General features: G+C 43.6%; 1 protein-coding gene across 4 annotated transcripts in view; it reads right to left on the reverse strand.

Moving 5' to 3' along the window:
- LPP (LIM domain containing preferred translocation partner in lipoma) overlaps nucleotides 1-26,444 on the reverse strand; it is a 470,195-nt gene that overhangs the window by 245,401 nt on the left and 198,350 nt on the right. For all 4 annotated transcript variants that reach the window (XR_008914153.1, XM_056808011.1, XM_056808012.1 and 1 more), the window contains one exon: nucleotides 7,591-7,713. Coding sequence is in view for 3 of the 4 variants with exons in the window: in XM_056808011.1 (XP_056663989.1) it covers nucleotides 7,591-7,713 (123 nt within the window). In the remaining variant the exon portion in view is untranslated. The remainder of the gene's footprint in view (nucleotides 1-7,590; nucleotides 7,714-26,444) is intronic.

Below are 26,444 nucleotides of genomic sequence, written 5' to 3' on the forward strand. Positions count from 1 at the left end.
GGCTTGGTTCTCCGTGTCTGGAACGTGCTCAGGGCGGGTCTGTCTGCATTCAGCTCGGCGGTTCTGCCGGGCCTCTGCCTCGGTTTCCCTCTCCCTCCAGGGTGACACACAGGCATGCAAATACAGCTCTTCATCTCTACGGGGCGGCTGTTGGGCTGAGCTGTCTGAGGAGACGAGCTTTGACCCGGCTCTCAGCTCCCCAGAGGGGCGGTGCCATTCAAGCAGGGGGAGTTCTTTCCGGGCCGAGGAGCACATTCTGAACCCAGAACCCCAGATGAAAGAGGTGATGAATCCACGCTTAGAAGCTGGACAAGCAGGGCTTGACTGCGAGTCCCAGCTCTGCTCTTCACTGCTCCACTGCTCACAAAGACCAAGTCCGCCTGGGCCTGGGCCTCGTGGCTCAGTGCCAGGTCCAGAACTCTGGGAGTCCAGTGCACGGCGGCAGTGAGAGTGCAGAGAGGAACCAGCATCGTAGCCTGGGAAGGAGCAGCAGGATGGCTTGAAGCGGCTCTACTCACTTCCTCGCCCATCGGACACTGGGCCAAGGAATGGGTTTGTGGCTGAATGAGGCTCCAAGCTGGCCTCAGACGCTTCCCGGTGGGGTGACCCTGGGCGAGTCACTGCACCCCCACAGCCCAGCCCTGACCGCTCTTCTACCTGGTAGCCACCACACTGTATTGATTCCAAGATGGAAGGTGACAGTTAAAAAAAGAAATGGTGGAGAACCAAGAGGGGGATACACTTAGCCTTTTGCAGCCTCCAAGGATTCCCTGGGGGATGCCCAAAGCCCAGGCCAGTGATCAATGCCACGGAGGCAGCCCTGCTCAAGGCCCCCCAAGGAGAGGCCGAGGGGACGCTGGAAGCAGCAGCATCCAAAGCATCCTCTTCTCCCGGCCCCTACAACAAGCAGCTCTAATTTTCAGCATGATTGGAAGGGGCTCAGCAGTTTCATCCCTCTATTGGACGACAAGAAGGGATGAAACAGCAAAGATGCAGTGACAAAGGAATGACCCGCCAGCCCCGCCAGCGCTTCCCCCAGCCGGGGCGCGCTGGACAATGGTGCCCCAAAGGAGAAAGGCCAGGGAGGCCCCGGCGTCTGACCCCAGGGCAGGGTGCCCCCGTCCTGAGCCCACACGAAGCCCTACTAAAGGCCCTTTCACGGATCATTTCAGAGCTGATTTCAAAAGGAGGCCAGGAGGACTTGGCTGGGAGTGAAGAGCCCGAGCTGAGTGCTGGCAGCCACACAGCAAAGACAACACTCGGGAAGCTGGCACCGAACACGCGCCCCGAGTAACCCCTACTCTGAAAGGACGCCTACAAACACGTTCATGGGGCGATTCCTGACCCAAAAAGTCAGACCAACGTTTCCAGGTCTAAAGTCTTCAGATGAGACTCAAAAAGAGCAAGGATGTGCCTTCAAAGGATGGACAGAGATCTAACGACTCATGGAATGGGTGGCCTGGACGGCCATTCTGGGCAATATTAAGAACTTATATTGGTCAATCCCCAGAGACCCTCGGGGTAGGGTTTCACCCACTGTGACATGGTTCAAGGAAAATAGCCCCATCATCTGACTATATAAGGAGAAAGTTTCCTCTTTATGAGCAAGGCAAGATTCATGTCCCCTTTGACCTTCCAATATGGCAGAATTCTTGGCCTCCATTGGAGAGGGGTCTTCAGTTCCTAGAGATGGGAAGGTCTAAATCTCCTAAAGAAGTAATAAGAGTATCCAGGACCAAAATGGTCCTATTTGGCAGAACAGGCGAATGGTTTAGCTAAGACTGCTTTTGTGTGTGTTGTCTCTCTTTTGGAGAGGAGGCCCCCCAGCATCAATACTCCTTTTGTTCTCACCTCTTTTCTCATTATTTCATTGCTTTTATTTGGAAGCTTGAATTTTCAGATGCTCAAATAAGCTAATTCACTCAGATATAGAAAAGTACTATTATTTTAGGGATATTTTTAGTGATTTCATCACAATATTATTCATCAATCATGCTGGTCAACAAGGACATCAAGGCCCATTTGGGAACATCATGATATCTCACCTGCACAATAATAAAGTAATAATACATTCAACTTGGTGCTATAAAAAAATAGAGTGCTGAATTTGGAGAAAGGAAGGCCTGAATTATAACCTGGTCAAAGATCTTTACTGGTTGAGTGATCCTGAGCAGGTCACTTAATGATTTACTTTCAGACTCAGTTTCCTTAAATATAGTGGTTGTTTCCTGTGATGGCGTGTTTGTACTAGACTAGAAACGACACTTGCTAAGCTATTTGCTTTTTAGCTCCCATTAAAATGTATTCATTATTTCTCTCCCACACACATACACAATTTTTTGATGGGGCCCAGATTATGAGGTATTCAGCCAGGCAATACTGAAAAAAAAAATGTCCCATATGGAAAAAATTTTGTTCCATAAAAAATCTGAAATATGTTATTCTCACTAACACCTCCTGACAGAAGAATGTGGGCTTTGCTTCCTTGAATGCTTCTATGTTCTAGTGAATATTTATGAAAGGATGCAGGTATGATAGGATTCTCATATTGCTGCCACTGGGAAAAGGAAAAGGGTGGGCCTACCAAAAGTAAAGCATTCAGAGTGACTTCTACATTAGAAATGATCATGCCTCACTCAAGGAGCAGCTTTCAAAGTCAGAGTATCACAGACCTAAGTAGAGAATTAGTGACAGGAAAACCAGGGGCAGGAAGCAGAAGGTAAGTAATGCCTATCATTGTATTGACGGTCAAGGAAAGGAAATTGGGTTATTAAACTATATCCAACTCACCATCCAGTCAACAGGTTATCTGGGGAATTTTCAAGAACCTCCATGGAACAAGAGACTTAGTATATTCAATGATGGTCCATAATAACAGGAACAAAATGAAATTAGATTCTCTAGAACCTTTTCCCACAAAGGTTTAAAGAAGTCCTTCTTTCAATTCTTCATGCAGCCACCAGTTTTAGAAGACAGAAAAAAAAAGAAAGAGAAAGAGAAAGAAAGAAAGAAAGAAAGAAAGAAAGAAAGAAAGAAAGAAAGAAAGAAAGAAAGAAAGGAAAGAAAGAAAGAAAGAAAGAAAGAAAGAAAGAAAGAAAGAAAGAAAGAAAGAAAAGAAAAGAAAGAAAGAAAGAAAGAAAGAAAGAAAGAAAGAAAGAAAGAAAGAAAGAAAGAAAGAAAGAAAGAGAAAGAGAGAAAGAAAGAAAGAGAGAGAGAGAAGAAAGAAAGAAAGAAAGAAAGAAAGAAAGAAAGAAAGAAAGAAAGAAAGAAAGAAAGAAAGAAAGAAAGAAAGAAAGAAAGAAAGAAAGAAAGAAAGAAAGAAAGAAAGAAAGAAAGAAAGAAAGAAAGAAAGAAAGAGAGGAGAGAAAGAAAGAAAGAAAGAAAGAAAGAAAGAAAGAAAGAAAGAAAGAAAGAAAGAAAGAAAGAAAGAAAGAAAGAAAGAAAGAAAGAAAGAAAGAAAGAAAGAAAGAAAGAAAGAAAGAAAGAAAGAAAGAAAGAAAGAAAGAAAGAAAGAAAGAATATTCATATTTTGCAAGGTAAGGATCATGTAAGTAGAAAGATCTTGGATATTCTACCCACCATGTAACCACAGAATGCCCTTTCTCCTCTCAGGCCAGTTTTTTCATTTATAAAATTACTTGGGTCAACCAAATGATCTGTATGATCATTCTAGCTCAAGTTTTGTGATTGTTGGGGCTTCAGTCAACACCTCCACAAATTGATCAGGGGCTTGCTCAGGACCAGAGCCCAAGCTCTTTTCTACATCCCTCCTCCTGTCCCCAGAGGAAGTCTAGGCACCTGGGTTCTGGGATTCTTGGCAATCCCTGGCTCCACGCTCTCAGCTCTTCCCAGAGCCTCCCATTTGGTTATGGGCATCTACACAGCCTAGGGCTAGTCTACCTACAGGAGTCAGGGACAACCAAAGACCTCCCAAAACAACAGGTAACCTCTGGTATTCTACAAGAAAGCTGCCCCTAGGTCTAGCCCAGTAAATCTTCACCCTGACATGCACAGCCAGAGCTACAATAGATTCAAACATTTCAAGGGCAAGTATGAGCCAAAGAAAGTGCGGAGCGAGGCTGGACATTGCAATGCTCTGAAATATTCTAATGCCTGGGCCATCTCATTATCAAGGGCTCTCTCGTGAAAGATGCCCCCTCTCCACTGAGCATCCAGCCATGGCTGTCCATGCCTAGATCTTCCCATGGGTTGCATGTAGAGAGTGTTCCCGGCCAAGAAGGGAGTTTCTGGATATCTCCTGCCATGGAGAAAATGTGAGTCCTCACTCTCAAAATATGACCTGTATGTTGGGCTCTGCCCACTCAAGTCATTGCAGATACCCTTCCCGTGGCATCTCCCTCACAAGTCTTGGTTTCCAGTGTTTGAAAAGATGTTCATGCCCACCACGTGCCTCCTCAAGGTCCCTTAGTAATATTTATTTCTAAAGCACTGGAAATTATAGTACCGGATGTTAAACAAACAGGCAGATAGTATGTGAGGAGGATACTGGTACTCAAAATATAGGTTTGAATTTAAAAAAGAAAATAATTTCCCCAAGAACTCACCTTTCTCTCCCACTCCTATTCACCTCTGGGCCCATCCCATGCACAGATCTTCCAAGACATAGATGCTGCAGAATGATGCTAAGAGGGACACCTCCAGATCAAAAATCTCTCAGTAGACCAGGGCCAGAGGTTTCAAAATCATTTCCCATTTCAGGAACTAAAATTCTTCCTCGGTCTAGTTTTTGGGGTACGGGAGACTACGTTCTATGTCAGATACAATGGGGGCAGTTGGCCATGTTGACTCACCTTTTCATCTGTTTTCCCATGGGAAAATGGATTTAAAGGAGCAAATCTATGTAATAAGAACACCATATTATTAGCTCAGGGGGCATGGAGAACTTTAAAGGGGCTGCCTCTACTACTGGTCACCCCCACGGCATGGAGGTTTCCATGGGACCTAAGGAGGAGAGAGGTTCTTTGCTGTACATAATCATTCAAGCTTGGACTGGTAAGGGGATTTCAGTGGGTGTCTATGAGTATCAACAAAAGAGAAGTATCAAACGATGGCCCCATTGCTCCACTCGCCATCTTTGTGACTCTCCAAGTCATGTCAAAGCAATAGGCATTTACTAGGTGCCTACTGGGTGCCAAGCATTTGGCTCGATGATAGCTAGTGCCCCAGTGTTTATGTCGACCCCAGTGTTTATCACAGTACCTAGAACAAAGGGAACAAGCACTTAATAGGAACTAGTTGACTTGACTTGATGTGAACCAGGACATGATCTTCATGATATCATCAGTCCACTTGGAAAACGATGGACAAACAAGAAGAAGAAGAAGATGCAGTGTGCAATTCACTAACCTAATATGAGGAGCAGAACCACTGTGCCACAAAAGGACTGAAGAGCAGAGGCAAGAGTCGCACAGGATGATGAGGTGAGATGATGAAAGATCTACCGTGGAGATGGCACCAAGGCCATATTGTGACCTGGACTACCTTGGGTGTAATGGCTGATGAAATGGATATCCTGCATCTGGTCCATTCAGAAGATGTAGAACTCTTCTACAATGTGCCTAGTACCAGGGGAGATTTCCTACCAATGGGCACTTAGCACTGAACACATAATATCAAGGCACACCAGTATCACAGCATGTTCTAAAGCATCAACACTTTTCTAATGAGAAATTTTAGCTCAGTTCTCTTGTCTTTAAATAGTCAGGTGACTCACCCATTTTTGAAATGTTCCGTGGATCAAAAAAGGAAACATCAAAGATCTGCATTAACAGGAAACCTTTCTAGGACTTTTCAAGTCCCTCTTAATTACAAGGCGACACATTCTACACAGACGTCATCATCTCCTGGCACAAATTTTTAATATTTTGTGTGTGTAATTATTGTCCTTATAGCATATAATTATGTGAGCCAATAAATATTAACACATTTAATTCAAATCCACCAGAGCAGAGCTAATTCAAAGGAAAGAGTTGACTCTCCACCATTAACTGCTTCACTCCTCCGCGCCCATCTATGGCAAGAGGAAAGTGAGGAAGCATTTTCCTTTAATTCCTAAATAGAGAACAGATAAGGGAGAAAGAACATCCCCCCTCCCCGCCTGCCATTTCCTGCATGTTCTAATTTAAGTGAGCTTTACTAGCAGTGTGGTGATCTCACTGTGCTTCCTTCGTGGGAGAAAGGATCTCTTCTAGAGAATGGCAGGAAACGATTATCCCAAAGGAGGGGGATCACACCAGAGCTGATATCCTTTGCCGATATTCACTTATGAAAAGCTGTAAATCTGAACTCTGTGTTGACAATGTTAATGGCAAACCTTCAAGGGTTTAAGTGTGAGATGAGTTTCTTCCTTCCAAAAGGGAATGAATATAAGTTCTCAATAAAACCTGCTCATGTCTGAGGGGCATGTGAAGGCAGAGATGCAATGAATTAAAGCTCTGTTAGGGGTATGAGGAATGATGACCACAGAGCAGACCTTTGGAGTCTACTTGAACCGAAAACTGAGGAGGAAATTGCTCAACATCAAATGTTGGGATTTATTGAGTGAGCAAATGCCATCTTTTAGAAGATGAGCATTTGGGGACAGGACCACTGAGTTTCACTGAACCTCCATCCAGAGACATAGTGGAAAGACCAAAGGATCACAGATTAGTAGCAGCAAGTGATACTGAAGGGCCAGGTCCAATCCTCTCACTGGTCAAGTGATAAACTGAAGCAAAGCGGGTTAAATGACATGCTCAGTCATATAGTAGAGATGGGGTCAGGATTTCAACTCTTTCCAGTTCCCATTCCAACACTATCCAGCTGACATACTTGACAATCAGGGGTCGAGCCAAGAACGAGACATTGAAATAGAGGAGAGAAACACAGCCACAGAACAATCAGATTAGTCTGAGTGGTTCCATTGAACTGCAGAGTTCTGAGGACCCTGGACCTATTTATAGGCAGCTGAGTCTCCTGACTTTCACTGGTCCTGAGGAAATGCTGAGCTAAGGACCGACTCAGTTGCCTTGTTCCATCATACACCTCTACAGCAGCCCAGTGATGAACCTAGAATGGTTCCTGGGAGGCACTGTGAATGGAGAAAAGGATAAGGGATCTCTCTGGTTGTGCACAAGACAATGGAGAATTGTCAGCACTGAAAGGTTGACACATAACGCATGACTAGAGAAAAATAGGAAGTGATGGGAAACCATTTGGCTCATCTCATGGAAATACAGGAGAAAGCTTGAAAGTCAACACAACAGCAACACCACTGACGGCTAATAATATTGTTGATTTAAGTGCATGACAGACTACCTGAGTCCTCCGAGACTGGAATGAGATCCTGCTGTAAATCCTACCATCACCCCAAAGGCGATTACTCATGCCATTAGAATATTCTCTGTGAATGTGGGCAGAATAAGAGACATTAACTTGGCTCGCTTGCCCCGAGAGGAAATGCAATCAATAAAATTTAAAGGCTGGAAAATTGAGGGGTTTTTCCTCCCTTCCTTTCCAATCAGTGAATTCCTCATTGACTGATTTGGGGTAACTGAAGACATGGCACAAAGGAGAGAGTTGAAGGCCTACCTGCTGAGATCTCGGCTTGTAAGGGGAGCTACATTCTAGGTCGGCCAGGATGCTGGTCAAGGAGTCAATTTCTGCATCCAAACTGGAACGACGCTCCTCGAGAGTCTTGCTCCCAGGATTCACCTACAAAGAGAGGGCACATGGGTCAAAAACAAAACAAAACCATTTTGGTGGCTCACTTCTCTGAATCATGTCTGGGCTGTCACTTTGATTGCCCAAATCCTCCATCCACCTCCCAACCGTCTTTTTGTTCATTGCGTGTGGTCTTCTGGACAGCCATCCAGGCTCCCCTGAAAGAATGCAAATTCTTTGAGATCATCATTTTTGTATCTGTATCTGCAGAAATTAGCAGAGTATACAGAGGGAGCACTTATAATTGCAGGTTGCTTTACTGATTTTTTCAAGGATCTTGAAGAACTTTCAATGTAAAAAATACATTTTCCCATCAACCATCTTACTCCAAATGCCAAAGGTTCCTCTGCTGTAGGAGGAGCAGGAAGCAGTGAGCAAATTCAATAGATAAAAAACGACATGCTGTTCAGTTTGTTAGTGGCAGAACTGGTGTGGGGTGATAAAGCCACTGGGCCAGGACACTGAATTTGGTGACACTCTGCCAAGCCAGCCTGATCAACAACAACAACCAGAAATAGTTTTGGAAAACATTTTTTGTCAAGTTTTAAGTTTTAGTCAATGCAAGTAAATTTACATGATATATAATATACTGTGTTATGTAGAGGTGTATGTATGTATGAATAGATAGATAGGTAGACAGACAGATAGATAGATGGATAGACAGACAGATAGATAGATGGATAGACAGACAGAGATAGATAGATAGATGGATAGATAGATAGATAGACAGGCAGATAGATAGGTAGACAGACATAGATAAATAGATAGATAGATAGATGGATAGATAGATAGATAGACAGGTAGATAGATAGATAGGTAGACATAGATAGATAGATACATAGATAGATAGATAGATAGACAGGCAGATAGATAGGTAGACAGACATAGATAAATAGATAGATAGATAGATGGATAGATAGATAGATAGACAGGTAGATAGATAGATAGGTAGACATACATAGATAGATAGATACATAGATAGATAGATAGATAGACAAGTAGATAGATAGGTAGACAGACATAGATAGATAGATAGATAGATGGATAGATAGATAGATAGATAGATAGATAGATAGATAGATGGATAGATAGGTAGACAGACATAGATAAATAGATAGATAGATAGATAGATAGATAGATAGATAGATAGATAGATAGATGGATAGATAGATAGATAGATAGATAGATAGATAGATAGACAGGTAGATAGATAGATAGATAGGCAGACAGACATAGATAGATAGATAGAAGGATAATCCCTGCTTTCAAGGTGCTTACAATATGATATCTAATGGTAGAAGACAACATACAAAAAGAAGAAAGGAGGTTCTAAATGACAGGAGAAGGTGAGAGTCAGAGAAGACCCAAAAAAGTGTAGAGAGACAGGGAATGAGAGATTGTTTGGGCCTGGGGTCCCTCCTTTAATGTTGGCATTGGAAATTATGGCTCCTCCTACAATCTGAGGGCTGAGGTGGTAATAAAGTATGAGAATCAAAGACTACTGGATCTTACAAGATCATGAGATTTCTCTTCAGTGAGTTTCTCCAACATGGTGGAGCCATTGGTGAAGTCCCAACATCTTTCAGCCATATGAGAATGAGAAGAACATGTGGAAGAACTTCAAAATTACATCTGTTGCCAGATGTAATGTACTACCTTGCCAGGTGGAAGGTGGAGACCAATTGGCAGGGAGAACCTGACCAGGTGAGAAGGTAGACTAAATTGAAAGTCCCCTTCAGCTCTGGGATTCTAATGTATAATTTGGTGGAAAATAACTAGATTTGGAGGTAGCTGAAATCCAGAAAATCCCAGTACTGCTTCTTACTACCTGTGTGAAATTGGGCAAGTCACGTAACCTCTCTTAGGCTCAGTTTCCCCACTTATGAAACAAAGGGACTGGATTAGGCAGCTTTCAAGGTCCCTTCCATCAATTATCCACAACCTTATAAATTGGTACTGGATGAAGAATATTTGTCCTAATGATGAAAAAAATGGAAAACTCTAGAGCTTCCTCCCAGCTAAGAATTATACTCTGTTAGGCAAGCTGCACGTTCAAGGAGGCGGATGGGTTTGCCATTTAGAGAGACCAGAATTCCCTGCTGCACTTCCCATATGCGTGAAGCTTTACCCAGATCTCCATTTCCAGGACTGCTCAATATGAAAGGAAGTAATGTGAGACATACGCTCCAAGAATTACAAAGGATGCTTTTATCCAACCCTTAATGGTACAAGAAAAGACCAGAGAAAGAAGGGGACCTGCCTGCCTCCCCTGCAACCCCTTGGGGGAGGGTTGCTAATTGTTTCTTTGGACTCTGGGCCTAGGATTCTTCCTCCAACACCTTCCATCCAGATAATAGGGAAGAGGAGGATTTCAGACTTGGAAAGACTTGGATGTTGGGGCAGAAATGGAGAAGGCACAGCTCTGGGGAAGAGAAGCACTTCCTCCTCCTCCCTCTCCGTGTTGTGAGCTGGCAGCCAGGACTCTACCTCTTTTACTCCAATCTCAGCTGGAAATGGGGAATGGAAAGCAGAGGCTTCTGGAATGCGGAGTGTCTACCAAAATACTGCCTCTGGAGAGGCTGCCACACTGCAGTGAGAGGGAACGGCAGGGAGATTTTTCTCAGCTTGCTTTCCACGCGAAGCCAAAAAAGGGAACAGCAGTGCCTTCCCAGCATCGGGTGCTTCGTCAAAGTTGGAATCTCTAGTGAACTGTGGAGAGCAGCTGGGATAGGAACGTTTCCCCAAAACCAACAGGCGCCAACTTGGAAATGGGCTTCTAAAAGGTATTTCTTGTGAGGAAAGAATCCATCAGCCCAGGGGGAGGAAGATGATGAGATGAGCCCAGACTGGGCCACGGTAAACACACACTCCACAGCCCTGAGTCCATACTCATAGTCTGCTCTGTGGGCAGAGACAACAAGAATTCAGGCCCGCTCTCCATAAAAACAGGCAGAGCAAGGAGGATAGAGCCCTGAGCTGGAAGTCAGAAAGACCTGAGTTCAAATCCAGGCCTCAGTTTACCCATCTCCAAAATGAAGGAATTGAACTAGATGGTCTTCAAGGTCCCTCTGTATTCTAGGTCCATCATCCTCTGGCTTTTCTATCCCTCAGTTTCTCCCACTGTAGAATAAGGACTTCATGCTATCCAGGCAACGTCCTAGATGAGTTATTAACACCACCTTCTAATTTTAAAATCCTCCCTCCCAGCCTTCGTATGGGGTCAAGTCCAACAGCTCCCTTCGTTGCCCAAAGGCTTCGGATTTCCGGGCGGTGGGGAACAAAAGACTTTGTGGGAAAGGTTCAAAGCCCCACTCAAGAGGGAGGCAGGTATCAGCCCCATTCAAAGAGCCCCAAAGGGCCCATTTGAAAGCCTGGGTCTGGTCATCGCCATTGGTGCGCAGGAGCTTTGAAGGAGCCCTCATTTCCTTGGTGCCCATGGCCCTGCCTTTGTGGGGCAGCTCAGACAGATAATGTGTACACTTACGGAGATGACTGCTCCATCAGGGGACAGAGCGAGCACAGGAAGCCACCCACCGGGGAATATGATCACGATGAAAGCCCAGAAATAGATGCAGAAATTGTGGAAGGACGTGTTAAAAGGCCAGGCACTCGGGGCCCCTCCACAGCCCACTTGCCCTCTCTGGAAAGGCGAACGCAAACTTTCCTCTCAAGATGTGAGGAAAAGGACCAGAGGGACAATTTCCATGTATTACTGCGGAGAGGATGATTTAGAAGCGCCATTAAACATGGAGGACCAGTGACTTCAAAGGGAGAGCAACAACGGCGTGTTCAAAGGGAACGAAGCCGAGAGGGAAAAGCAACACACGGGTGACAGAATCGATTCAAAAAGGGGGGCACTGAATGGAACAGGAGCTCAAATAAAAAGATAAGCGTTGGATGGGAACTTCAGTGCATGTGTTAAAAAGTTAACTAAGGCTGGAAGTCCATGGTGAAGGGAGTTTTAAAAAGGGAGAAAAGACCCCCTGAGAAAAAGAATTTGGGGTCTTAGTGGACCAGAAGTTCAGAGAGTCAGGAGGGTGAAGCCAGAAATTGTAGGAAGGAAAAGACTGAATTAAAGACTGAATTGAAAGAGCCCGTCTATGGATGGACAGACAGTAGCAAAGGAATAAAAATGGTGAGTCTGGGGAAAGGAGGGAACAAAATCTTTGTCCATGCAACAAAAAGCCTCTCCAAGGCCACCGAGAGGCACAGACTTGGGAAAGGAGGAGCACCAGGCAGAGCCCAGGGGACCACTTCAAGAAAAGATGAAGAAAGAGGATCTATCCAGACAAGACTGATTTTAAATGGTAAAGGATGGGGGGGGGGGGGGGCTCCATTTTATCTGAGAACGTCTGAAGGATCTGTGCAGGGTTCGGCCACAAAGAAGATTTAGGGGGAGAAATGGAAGTTTTTGCCCAGGACACGAAAGGCTACTACGTGAATGAAGGATTGAGAGTAATAACAACAAGAAAGGCAGCGACAAGAACAAGCAACTGTTCTCTGAGTGGCTTTAAGCTTTGCGCATCATTTCATGGAGAATCTCCCCGAGTTTACACAAAGACGGTAAGGTAGGAACTATTGTGTGACAGTCGTTTTACAGATGAGGAAACTGAGGCTCTCCACGGTAAAGTGACTTATCCGGAGTAAGACGTTACTTTTCCTTCCATCGGCTGGGAGGATCCGAGATGGAATCACGTCTTGTCTGGTATGAGGGGGACAGGAAGAGCCGCCATCGCGGGAGGCTCACCCCCGCCCCATGCTCTGCCCCGACAGGGAGGCCACCTCCAGGCGAGGAGGGGGCAGAGGCGGGGCTGAGAACAGGAAGGGCCCCGGAAGCCATCCGGCCCATCGCTGCCATGTCAGAACAGAGAATAAGTTGGAATAACACGGCCAGTCAAGCAGCTCGTCGGGTCCAGGCGCAACATCGGAATGGCGGCTTGCGCACGGCCAAGATGGCAGCCTTGCGGGGAGTCCAACGGCCCGCCGGCGAGCTCCCGCGGCTTGTTCTACGGAGACAATAGTGCAAGCGGAGTCATGACGGCGTCAGCCGTGCCTGGCGGTAACCAGGAAGCGGCTCCTCCGGAGGAAGAGCCAACATGGCGGAGAGGCTGAGGGCGGAAGGCAGAGCTCGCGGCGGGTGCGATGAGCAACAGGAGCTAAAGAGAGAAGCAAGCAGGCCGCCTGCGCCTGGCCAACAGGCTTCCCTCCACGCTGAGACAGACAGGCAGAGGGCGGCCAGCCCGAGGCCTCCAGGGGCCCACCTGGGCATATCCCGGCCCGAGGGGCTCCCACGCCTCAGCCACCCCTCGGGGGACGACACACGGTCCGGCTGGAGAAGACCTTCAACATCCAAACGGAGCGCTCAGGAGGAGCAGCAGAGGCGGGCCTCGAACCCGCAAATGGCCCCGCCCCGACGGCCAGGACTCCACACGGGCCTTCCTGGGTCCGGACTCGGGGCTGTGAGGGGCCAGGAGGAGGCTGTTTACACCACCCCGTCCTTAGCGGAGTCCCAGCCGCCGCGGGCTCCCTCTGAGGCCACCTCTGGTGGGTCGTGCCACGGCCACGGCGAGGGGGAAGAAAAGGGAATTTGTGGGCCAAAAATAGCTCCTCAGTGACGTCCCTTCAGTTCCTTCTTTCTCTCTTGATGAAACCTCAAAGCCACGAGGCACACATTAACCCCAGCTGTGCACGCCTGGAAGACGCAGGGGAGAGGCCAAGTCCGCAAGACGAGCCGGAGCGCACAGAGACCACCTAACACTGGCACCGAGCTAGGATGAAGCGGATGCACCGGGCTCTTCCTGCTTTTCGCTCCCCATCTCTGGCTCTTTGTGCCCCGCCTGCCCCTCTTCCATAGGCCGAGAGTTGGATGTCCAGGACTGCTCAAGACTGGCCCAGGCTGAGCTAGGCGAGTTCAACGGCTCCTGAAAGGAAGCCGCTGAGCGCACGATGCTGTGGAAGGACACGAGCCAGAACACAGGAAGACGGGCTCGAGGCCACATTCCCCAACGAGGACGATTCACAGCGCCGCGGCTCCCACACAGGAGCCCCCGCCAAGGGCACGTTTTTGCTGCTTCGAGCCTGAGAGCGGCGGGGCCCGACGTCACACGGGGGCAGCTCTCGGGGTGCAGAAACCCCAGAGAACAGCAAGATGCCCCCCGGACAGTGCTCGTGGCGACAGATGGCAGCACCCACTGAGCAAAGGGCAGAAAGATAACCATTCTGGGCATCAGCCCTCAGGCTAGGGAGGAGCCTGACACAGGCAGGAGATCCCTGAAGAAGCTTCTGGTTTTCACCATCTCAGACACAGCAGGACTGCGATCTCTTTAGGCCAATGTGGCCTTCTCCTTGTGCAGATGTCCTGTAGGCATCTCTCCCTGGGGGATCTGTCTCTCTGTCTCTGTCTCATTCTCTGTCTGTCTGTCTGCCTCTCTCTGTCTGTCTGCCTCTCTCTGTCTGTCTCATTCTGTCTGTGTGTGTGTCTCTCTGTCTCTCGCTCTCTCTGTCTGTCTCTCTCTCTCCTCCTCTCTGTCTGTCTCTGTCTCTCTCTGTCTGTCTGTCTGTCTCTGTCTGTCTGTCTGTCTGTCTGTCTCTCTCTCTCTCTTACTTTATTGGGAAGAGGAAGAGGACAACAAAGAGGAAAATCAGGCGGTGAGGAGAGGAACAGAATGAGCAAAGGTTGCATACACTTTCCGCTTCTTTATTCATATACAGGCTGTGCCTTTCATCCAGGAGAATGGACGCTCTGTAAGCCCATAAGTCATTGGTTCTGGGCTTTGTATTCCCGGGGTCGCCCTTCCAAAACACTTGGTGGCCTGCATTGTCCCTTCTGGGTACCAGAGTTCGTGGTTCACCAGTGGGGTCTGTGGCTATCTTCCATTCTCACAAGGCAGCATGTTGTTATCAGACAAGAGATCACTTACTGAACACAGGAGGAAACAGTCTGTTTCTATTTCAGTATCTCACTGGAACACAGATTTTTCTGAGGAGTCAGCAATTACAATGTGTCAGGCACTACGCTAAGGGCTGGGGTACAAAGGAAAGCAAAAAATAGTTCCTGCCATCAAAGGACTCACATTCTACTGGGGGAAGGCAACAGGCAGATAAATATGGGCAAATCATTTCATCTCTGCTTAGTAAGGATAACTGGCTCAAAAGAAGAAGCCACAAATGAAGGCATGCTTCCCACCCCAAAACCAAGAGGCTCCTGGTATCCTGGCCAATCTTTGTTGCTCCCCATCCCACTGAGCAATGTCTACAGGTCCTTAGCTGACACCTTTGAAGAATAGGATTCCTCCAAGCATCCAAGGGATCCAGGATCCCTCCAAGCATCTAAGAGATCCAGGATCTCTCCAAGCATCCAATACATATAGGATCCCTTCAAGCACCCAATAGATATAGGATCCCTTCAAGCATCCAAGAGCTCCAGGATCTCTCAAAGCCTCTAAGGGGCCTAAGATTTCTCCAAGCATCCAAGGACTCCAGGATCTAAGTGACCTAGGATCTCTTTAATCATCCCATAGATATAGGCTCCCTCCAAGCATCCAAGGGGTCCAGGATCTCTCCAAGCATCCAAGTTCCTTGTTGGGACTGTTTTCCTTCCTTTTCAACAGAGGGACATCCTGGATTACTTTGCATTTCTCACCCAGCTCCTAATGTTTCATGATTCATGATGAGATTTCCATTCACACAAGGCTCCTGATAGTGTACTTCCTAACCATCCTGAGGACAGGTCTCTTTCCTTTGCTGCCAATGGTAACCCCCCAAGCCAAGCTCACACGCTTACTGGATGATACAGTTCTGGCTGATGCCTGGGAGCAGATGGTTTCCAGTGACTCAGGAACTAAATACTTCTCCTGTTTGGGGGAAATGATTTTTGAGTAATAATCAAAGGAAATGCCGAAAAACAGTCAGTTGACTCTAACAAGCCTTGACAGAAAGTGAGTGTTAAAAGTGACATGTTTTTCAAACTTCAAAGAGTTGGCTGGGGCCAATTCGGGGGTGTTATGGGGATATTTGAGCAAGGTTACAGCTGTAGCATCTCTGTGCCAGCTGATTGCCTTTTTACTAGTCAGAGACAAAAAAAAAAAAAAAGAAATTAATATTATCTTCCAGAAGATGGATATCAGTGAGAGAAAAGAAAAAATGCATGAAATAGAATTTTATTTCTTATTCTGTTTAGTAAAGAGAAGGAAAAACATTTCTCTCACTCAGTTTAATTCTCTGGAACAAACCACTGGACTATTTCCCAAGAAATTAGATATTTACCTGATGGAAAAAACTCTACTCTTTTTACAACTTCCCTTCTCTGCATTTTAAAATGCTTGTCACAACTTGAACTCTTTTACAAAAGTTCGGCGGAGCCAAACTCCCATGATGCCAGATGTTCTGTTTACAGAGGGACCCCTTCCTCTTTCTTCAGTACTTTGGTAAAAGTATAAAATGTTCTGCTGGCTGGCTCTTCTCTTGAACTTTCCAAAAAGAACTAGTCCAATTTTGGTATATACTTCTCTGCTCAGGTCCCATCCCCTATTCAGCTGACAGCAGCAGCAGCAACAGCAACAGCAGCAGCAGCAACAACAACAACAACAACAACATTTCTATAGGTTTGAAAAATGTTTTATAAATATTTATTGATTTGGACTGAGAAAAAACAAGTCTGAATAAAAGTTCTAATAATACGATAAATCCATAAGTATCTGGTAAGCACCGTCTAAGTGTGAAGCACCATGCCAAGCACTACAGATACCAGGACAAAGGAGGAAACAATCCCTGTTCCCCATTAGCTTATATTCTCATGGCAGGCTCAAGGAAGGGGGGACCTCAAAGTCGGGGGACAATTTTAAGCTTTGGTAGCTGAAATACAAAGTTCACATATATGCACTCACACATACAAAATCTAATTAAAGGAAGGTATTTGAGAAGGAAGGGCCGGAGTGATTGGGAAGGGAAGACATGCAAAAGATGGTACCTGAGCTGCATCTTAAGAGAATGGAGGGAGTCTGTGACAAAAAACGTTAGAAGGGCAGTCATTCCCTATAAATCCATTCATCTGATCTGTGAAATGGGGTTAGTAATACCCAGAGTTCCTATATCAGAAGTTTTGTGGGACCCAAATGAGATAATTAGTGAATCTTAAAACACTACAGAATCTTTTAACTATTATTGTTGTTTTTATCTGTTTTAATGTTGCAATAGATATTTTACACATACATAAAGACACACCTTGTAATAATTAAAATTAAAATAATAATTCTTGCTACCGAGAGGTATATATTTGATAAAGTTTATGATGAAGGGTAGACGATCATTCCTAAGTAACGTGGCCTCATGGAGCCTAGCCTATCAGTTCCTTTCTCATATCCCCGTCACCTCCTGCACTGTCCTTTCTCCTCAGACTTCCCTCATGGTCTTCTCATCCATCTCTCCCTTTTTCTTGTTGGTCTCCCCCATTCTCTCGTTGGACTCCCCTTCCTCTCCCAAACCTTAACTTTTATTGATGTACAGAATGTATCCCGAACGAAGCCGACTCAAACCTGGCACAACTGTGGTAAGTCAGGAATGTTTGATGGACATGTAAAGTTACTCAGGAAGTGGGAAGGGATGAGCTTCCTTGACACAATCCCCCCAGTGATCCTTTGGGAGACCCATCTCCCCAATGAATCATTTAAATATAATTATCTTATAACTCTAAATACCTTCTAGCTAAAAGTACATACAATATTACATTTTTCTAAGAGTAAGTTACAATAGTTAGAGATGGGAGTAAAATACAAAGAAAACTGATTGATTAACGCATTAACAAAATGCCAACTAGGGGGCAGTCCCCTTTGGCATAAGAGTTTACATTCAGAATAAGTAAATTCAACCCCCTTCAATTCAGTTCATTATATCCCAAAGGTCATTCTGGATCTTTTGATGTAGTGTGTAGCATCTTCAGGCATCTTTACAGCACCATCTCCAAAAGGATCCACTTTCTTGATTTTGAGTGTTGGTAAGTTTCTTTTCCTGAAATTCCTCCAAAAAATTTAAAATCTTATATTTTTAGGATAATTACACGATTCCTCCTGATGAGGGTGTTGACCAACACCAGAATCACACTGGGATACATGACTGAGTTATGAGGTATATGAAACAATTGTCAAAAGAAAACAAAACAAAAACGACCCAAAAAAGAGTAAAAATTAATGAAATTCTGTATAAAAAAATAAGAAATACAGAAAGTCTCATGTGTATAAAATTCTGAGTAAAAAAAAATAATAAACCTGTAATAGGTTATTGAAGCACAGCAAGGACCAATTAAAGTGACATGTCTCACAAGCCCATAGGAAAATAGCAGCAATTCAGAACTTTACCCATTTGTAGCCAGGACTACAGAAACATGCTGAAATATAAGAGAGAAAGGACTAAGTTTCAGCAGCAAATGGGAAATTTCATTCCCTGGTCTGATTGTACCTTCACTGTCAGAGATGGGGGAGCCAGGATGATAGCCAACCTGAGGCACTTGACTCAAAGTATTGCACATGTAGTGTGGGTTCAAGGAAGTCCTGCATCTTAACATATGTTAAGCGCCGCAACCTCGATTCTCACACTGGATTCAAGTCTTTTTGTATTGGCATAGAAGTTCAACAATCCGCCCTGGATTGGATTTGGTCTGTTTTTGACCTCGTGCTACTTGGCACTGTATAGTGGCTCTTTTTTTCCCTTCTCCTAGAATCAGACATAATCATTAAAGAAAGTCCCATAACATTTATCAATAAATGGCAGGTTTCCATAGTCGAAAGCCTTTTGGGTATGCATATTACTAGGGCTAATAGATGCTGTAAACTTCATCCTTCAAGTAAAAAAATATATTAATACTAATTTCATGTATTTCAAGTATCACCAAGGTTAGTAAAAAAGAATGAAAAAAAAATCAAATACACTATTACAAACATAAAGAGGAAAAAAAAATAATGAAAAAAACCCATAATTTAACTGTTCACATTCCATGTGACAATGTGTTAGCTGAGGAGAGGCAAAACACAAAAGGTGTGAGATTTAAAATGGTTGAGGTCTTAAACTGTAGTGATTAAAATAGTGGAAGATATAAATTGTGATAGATATAAGAGAGGATGAGCAAATTTGACTGCAGAAATATGTTTCACTACAATGTCTTGGGTTTTAAAATCAAATATAAGGTGGTCACCAGGGAAATATTCCCAATTATTCAAATACCCAAGTCAATTGGGTTTTATAGAGATTTTTAATTAACAATACAATGAGTAATCAAAAAAGGAGAGAGAGAGAGATTAAGAAAAGAATCAGTTTTTTAACACTCACCACAAGGTCTGACTAAATAAGGATTTTAGTGATACCAGGCCAACAGCATCTCAGCTGCTTTCACCAGCTCCCTCCTCCATCTGAATGTTTCAGAATCAGTCTCCTCAGAATGAGTCTCTCCAATCTGAATATTTCAGAATGACTTCCCAGCTCTTCCCTGAGCTCTTATTTTTAAGGGCAAAATCTTCTCTGTCACCTCCCCTAAGTCCATATATCTACCAATCACTGTAGATGTTTCTAAAGGACCGCCCATTTTGAATTCACAGCTGAGTAGTTTTAATCTCTTTAGTAAGTCAGGAAAAAAATGCTGCTGTGTCGACAAATTTCATTAGAAAAAACCTCTGAATAAGTTATCACCCTTTTAGGTTTAAGTAGTTTACAAGTTGCCCCACCTTTATAGGTACTTAGTATCCCATTGTATCAATTCTAAAACAGTCATGACTCAAAGAACTTCCTGTCCCTTCCATAAGCATGGATCAAAGTACTTTTCATTGTTCTCAAGGAGCTCTCTGTCCTAAAGCAGTCCTAAGTAGGGTGGAGTAGGGATATTCCCAAGGCAAGGAGACCCCACACTCAAGTAGAGTTCTCACCATCTGCTAGGGAATTTTTTTAAGTAGAAGATTCCCCAATGGGGGAAACCCCTAACATTCATAAGTCTGAGAAATTTTGAGGTTTACAAAGGTGCTCACTTAAAAATGAAATGTATATCACTCTTAACTTGGCCAGGATCCACAGTGTGAGTGTACATAATTTTTTCACCAGGTAAAAACCTTTTAAAAAACAGTAGTACAACAACTAATACAGATTCTAAAAATTACCAAAATCCCTAAAATTATAAGAGCCCATTAATGACAACAGCAAACAAACCAACTATCATTAGGATTCACATGAGTTGCTGTATGACATGTAAAAACAATTGAAATCATGAATACTTGTCACAAGTTGTACAGATTTAGCCAATCTTTCAACTTTGGCAAAGATACTATTAACAAAGCATATTATTACCATCATTGCAAAATTTGGTGGGAGAAAAAAACCCAGAAAAAAACCTCTGTACAGTTGATGAAGAATTACGAAATATAATAAATCCATTTCAAAGCTTCACAGGTAAAATCATTCCCACCTACTGGATGAGATTATAACACATTACAGGTAACTAAGCCACTTGGGCACCTCCCTCCCTGATGGTAAGAGACGTGGTAACAGTATAACAGAACTGTCTCCAATATGCCCCACCCATTTTCACGTGGAGCCGAGGACAAAAAAGTGAAAATCATTTCAAATACATCATCCATTACATTTACAATAAATGTGGAGATGGGAAAATACACCAATGCCATTTAACTTTACTTCATCTACACGTAGACCTCTTATTACAAACAATTCAAGAGGCAAGCAAATAAATGATCAGTCAGAGGTAGGGATGCTCCCAAATATCTGAAAACCATGTCTGAATACTCATTAAAATAAATTTAAATTATTAGACAATTAAAATTCTCCAAAACCATTATACAGGGTGAAACCAATTTGATGGAGTCCATCCAACATCATATATGTGACAATTAACAAACACAAAAAATGAATAATATTTCTTGCTACCCAGAGGTATATATTTGATAAAGTTTATGATGAAGGGTAGACAATCCTTCCTAAGTAACCTGGCCGCATGGAGCCTAGCCTGCCAGTTCCTTTCTCATTTCCCCCTCACCTCCTGCACTGTCCTTTCTCCTCAGGCTTCCCCACATGGTCTTCTCGTCCATCTCTCCCTTTTTCTTGTTGGTCTCCCCCATTCTCCCATTGGTCTTCCCCTTCCTCACCCAAACCTTAACTTTTATTGAAGTACAGAACGTATGCCGACACAAGGCAACACAAACCTGGCGCAACTGTGGTATGTCAGGAATGTTTGATGGACATGTAAAGTTACTCAGGAAGGGGGAAGGGAGGAGCTTCCTTGACACAACCTCAACATCAATACCAACAAAGAAAAAAATCCCAACAAATGGATAGTTGTTATTTTTTAAAAAGCAGGAAACGAAAATGCCCCCCCTTTACTCAATACATGTCCTCTTTGGTTTTTCTCCCTGCAGTTTTCTCATCTGGGCACAAAGGACTGACTTTGGGCATCTGCTACTTGGAGTTGGCACCACAATAGAGGAAGGAAAGCCATCTACTGAGTCCCTACCCAGAATTGGAAGGTAAAACGCTCATTTCTTTTCATGGGGTCAGGGAGTAGAAATAAAATGTAAGAGAAAATGTTTGAATATTATTAGGTTGGCAGAGATACCCTAAATCTGTTTTCGGGGATGGGGAAATGGGAAAGTGAGCAGATTCTTGATTCCCAGAGAGGGGTCATGGAATCAATAACTCCTATTTTGGTTTGAAAATTGAATTTGCTTGTGTAAAACACTTTAGAGTTCACAAAGAGCATGCATCCAGTCTTGGAAAGAGGGCAGAGCAGTTACTCGATCTTTCTGGGACTCGAAGCAAGAAAGCCAGGGATAAACTGATCATAAGGTTGAGGCAACTCTGCCCTCATGATCCCACCTTAGATAAGGAATAACCAGAATCCCAGGAGGGAAGACTGGAATAAACTCTGTGGGCTCCCTCACCCAACCCTTTGACTTCACAATTGAGGAAACTGAGCCAGCGAGGTCCAGGGATGGGCTCAGGGTCAACAGTTGGTTGTTGGCTGAGCAAGGATTCCCACTCAGGTCCTGTGAACACTCTACCACACTGACTCCTCTGGAATAGATCCAGAATGTTCTGAACTGCTGGCAAGCATAACAATAAGACTAAATTCTAAAGTTCAAAAATCCCTTTAGCTTTCTCTGATTTAAGTACAATTGTGGTATAGACAGGGATGTATCTCATTCATAGATAAATAAACTGAGGATCAAAAACATGAAGCAAGTTGCCTAAAATCACCCACCGGAGTGAGAATCGAACAGAAATCTCCATTCCCAGCCCACGATGTCCTGACTGATGTTTCCCATCGTTCCAGGGAAACTCATCATATCATTATCTGCGTTTAGGACCTCAGGGCTTCCTCATCCCTGAGACCCGTTCCTGTGGTCACAGTTAAAAGCCAGCGAGGCTCCACTGGACTCTCGACTCTGTAGCCTGATGACAATAATGAGAAAAGTACTCCATTTGTTACTGGAGTCGGTCAGAGGAGTTTCCATGGAGCAATGGACAAGGCTAGCAGGTGACCCTGAAAGAGTCCTTGCGTCTGTTTCCTCATCTACAACTAGCATCATCTCAGCACCTTGCTTGCAGAGTTGTGCTCATTCAATGAGTTCAGGTTGGTAGCTGTACAAATCAAAGCTGTACAAATCAAGTGAGTTTAGGCTTATAAAGTGATTTTGCAAACCACAAAGAACTACAGAGTTTTTTAAAGTTATCACCATCATCATCCACTTTACTACTTCCTATTCTACACGTCATATTATCAGGCAGTTGGAAATGACCCTAACAATGTCTCTGTTAATTTAAAATATGAAAAATCCTGAGCCATTCAGTCAGAAAGTTTGCACAAAGTCTCGCAGTGAACCAGGCAGGAATGGGACAGGAAGAAGCAGAGATGGGGGGTTAGATTAAGAACTGAAGACACATGGGAGCTGCCTCATGCTGGCCAACAAGAGTCCTAAAGCCGACGTGGCCCCATGGACAGGCCCGAGATCTAACAGTGGAGGAGAAACGGAGTCATACTCAGAGCAGAGTCCTGGAAGTCAGACCCTGGTGTCGGGACTCCTCCAGTGACTGATGACCAAAAAGTGTGATGGAAAGCCAATCGAAGGTAAGAGTCCAAAGGCCCAGGTCCAAATTCTGCCTGTTACACTCACCTCCAGAATAGCCATGAAGAAGCCACCATACTTCTTTTTTTTTAAGCCCTCACATTCCCTCTTAGAATCAATATTGTGTGTTGGCTCTAAGGCAGAAGAACAATAAGGGCTAAGCAATTAGGGTTCAGTGACTTGTCCAGAGTCACCCAACTGAGAAGTGTCTGAGGCCAAACTTGAAACCAGAACTTCCCTCTCTGCATCTGGCTCTCCATCGACTGAGCCACGAGCTGATACCAGCATTATTCTTAAAAAAACATCCCCAGGCTACCTTGAAGCATCACCACCAAGATGAAAGGAGACCACGAGTGTGAAAAAACACAAAATCTGTAAAGAGATACTGTATTTTAATAAAAATCCAAGATTTTTCATTTTTTGTTCAAGAAAAAGAAGCTTGCTAACTCCTAAATCCAGAGAATGAACTACTGCAGAAAGATGCCAAAAAACCCACACTACAGCAAGAAGAAACAGAATGAACATTGGGTGTGGTAGATTGTACTGAAGTTTGATTGAACATTTATTTGTAAATGTACACTTTTATGTCAAGGGGACTGCCCCTAATTTGGCTTTCTGTAAATGTGTCTAGCAAAACATTGGTTTTGCTTTCTCTCTTTTCTATTCCTCCCTCACTACTGTAATTTCCTCTTAGAAAATTGAATATTGTATACACCTGTAGTTAGAAGTGCTTTAGGATTTACAAGATGATTATGTTAAATGATCAATGGGGAAACTAGGCTCCCAATGATCATCAGGGGGGATTGTGAATCTTAAAACTACTCAGACTCTACTTTAGAAGATCTGATTAAGCTATTTCCCATTTTTAACAGTGAAGATACTTAATCTGGAAAGTATTGGGAACTTTTAAAATTACTACACCCTACTCAGACAGTGCCTTAGGGGAAGATAAAGTTATAAACTCCTGACAGAACAATGAAAGTCCCCATCTCACACCTTATAGTAAAGCTAAAACCTTAAGCTAGGTGGTCTATTTTTAGATCTAAAACAAAAAGGTGCTAAGTACCTATAAAGATTAAATTAGTACCTAACAGGTCAAACAACTTATAAAAGGCAAGCTTAACAAAGAGGTGTGAAGTACTCAGAGGATTTAATCTAATCAAAGAAGGTGAGAACCAAAGAAGATGAGAACTAAGAATGGGCAGTCCTGGGAAAAAACGTCTACTGTGATTGGTAGATGTGAAAATTTAGGGGAGGTGACATAAGAGAAAATTTCTTTAAAAGGAAGGGGTAAAAGGTAATTTAGGGAGTTGGACTTTAGAGTTGAAGTGAGGACATTTTGAATGGAGTTCGCAATTGAATTTGGTGTGGAGTTAGACTCTGAACTCAGTTTCAGGAGATTCAGTGGAGGACTGGAGCTTGCTTGGAGAAGATCTTGTGGTGAGTGATAAAGACTGACTCGTTCTCCCTTAGGTTCAGGCCTAGGCTATTTTGGCCTAGGCCCTTTTCTTCTGCTTTTCTACTTCTCTCTGTCTCTTGTCTCTGTCTCTGTCTCTGTCTCTCTCTGTATGTCTTTCTCTGTCTCTGTCTCTCTCTGTCTCTCTCTCTGTCTCTCTCTGTCTCTCTCTCTCTCTTTCTCTTCCTTTAATTCCTTCATTTATATTAATTAAAATCTCCATAAATGCCCAGGTGACTTGGGTATTTTTCATATTTGGGGATTTCCCATGGCAACCACTTATTTTAGATTTTAAGTCAAAACACTAAAAAATTACCTTTACAGTTTGGCATTTATAGTTTTTAACATTCACAATACAGATGTCAACTTTTTAAAGGCCACATATGGAGACAGCCAATGGGCAATCATCCTAAGGCAACGTCCAGGAATTCATGTCATGTGAGTCACTACAACGGACACCTGCCTCACAGCAATGGGGCCTTTTGATTCCTGAAGGGGAAGCCAGAGGAGTGGACTTCTGGACTAGCCTTTTCATGTGAAAGATGTCCACAAGAGCCCTCCTGACAAAGGGAGACCATCCACCTGGGCCCAAACCCAGGGAAGTTCAGAGAAGCATCACCGGCCAGGGAGCCAAGAGATGGGACTCCTCCATGGCCAAGGCACCTGGTGAAGATCATTAATGAAGGCACAGAAGGGTTCAGGGGAAGCTGTGAGACAATTATCAAGCATTGTGCTGGGGATGGGGAATAAAAAGACAAAGAAGAAACTGTCTCTGCCCCCAAAGTGGGGAGGGAAGTACAATGGCTACAGGAGGACTGCAGTTCCTGGGGAAGAAGGACTTAAAGAGTGTTTGGGAAGAGTAAGAAACATAATAAGATATACAACATGCTAAGTAAATACAGAGACAGCCAGTCAGCACAGTGTATGAAATGCCAAGCCTGGAGTCAGGAGGACCTGGGTTCAAATCTGACCTCTAACTGGGCGATCCTGGGCAAGTTATTTCACTCCAATTGTCTAGACCATGCCACCATTTTGTCTTAGAATTGATACTAAAAAGGTAAGAGAGATAGGTAGGTAGGTAGGCAGGCAAGCTGAAGGATAGGAAGTTAGATAGATGGATCAACAGATAGATGGAAAGAGAGATGGATGGGTGGATAGACAGACAGATAGACGGATGGATAGATGGAGAGAGAGAGAGAGATGGAGAGATAGATGGATGGATAGATAGGCAGATGGATAGATAAATGGACAGAGAGATAGATAGATAGATAGATAGATAGATAGATAGATAGATAGATGGTTAAGAATAGGTATAGGTCAAGAATACCAAGGAAACTAATTAAAAAATGAAGAATGGAGGCCTAGCAGTACCACATCTTAAAACCATACTATAAAGCAGGAATCACCAAAACAATCTGGTATTGACTAAAAAATAGAATGGTGGATCATGATTCAGTGGAATAGATGAGGGGGAAATGACCTCAACATTCTAGCATTTGATAAACCCAATGATCCCAGCTTTTGAGATAAAAACTTAGTATTTGACAAAAACTGCTGGAAAAACTACAAAATTGTATGACAGAAATTAGGTTTAGATCAATATCTCTAACCCTATAGTACATGATTTAAACATTAAGAGTCATATTATAAGTAAATTAGGGCAACATAGAATAGTTTATCTGTCAGGTCTATGAAGGAGGAAAGAATTTATAACCAAAGAACATTACAAGATGTAAAATGAATAATTTTGATTATATTAAGTTAAAAGGTTTTTATACAAACAAAAGCCATGCAACCAAGATTAGAAGGAAAACAAAAAAACTGGGGAAGAAATCTTCTAACAAATTTCCCTGATAAAGGTCTCATTTCTCAAGAATATGAAGAACTAAGTCAAATTTATGAGAATCCAAGTCATTCCAAAATGATAAATGTTCAAAGAATATGAATAGGCAATTTTCAGGTAAAGAAAGTAAAGCTATATTGAATCAAATAAAAATGTTCTAAATTGCTCGATTAGAGAAATGGAATTTAAAACAACTCTGAGGTAATATCTCATACCTATTAGACTTGCCAATATGACAGCAAAGGAAAATGATAAATGTAGGAGGGGATGTGGCAAAGTTGGGACACTAATGCATTACAGGTGGATTTGT

This window comes from Monodelphis domestica, chromosome 8 (genome assembly GCF_027887165.1).
Source record: "Monodelphis domestica isolate mMonDom1 chromosome 8, mMonDom1.pri, whole genome shotgun sequence".
Taxonomy (NCBI): Eukaryota; Metazoa; Chordata; class Mammalia; order Didelphimorphia; family Didelphidae; genus Monodelphis; species Monodelphis domestica.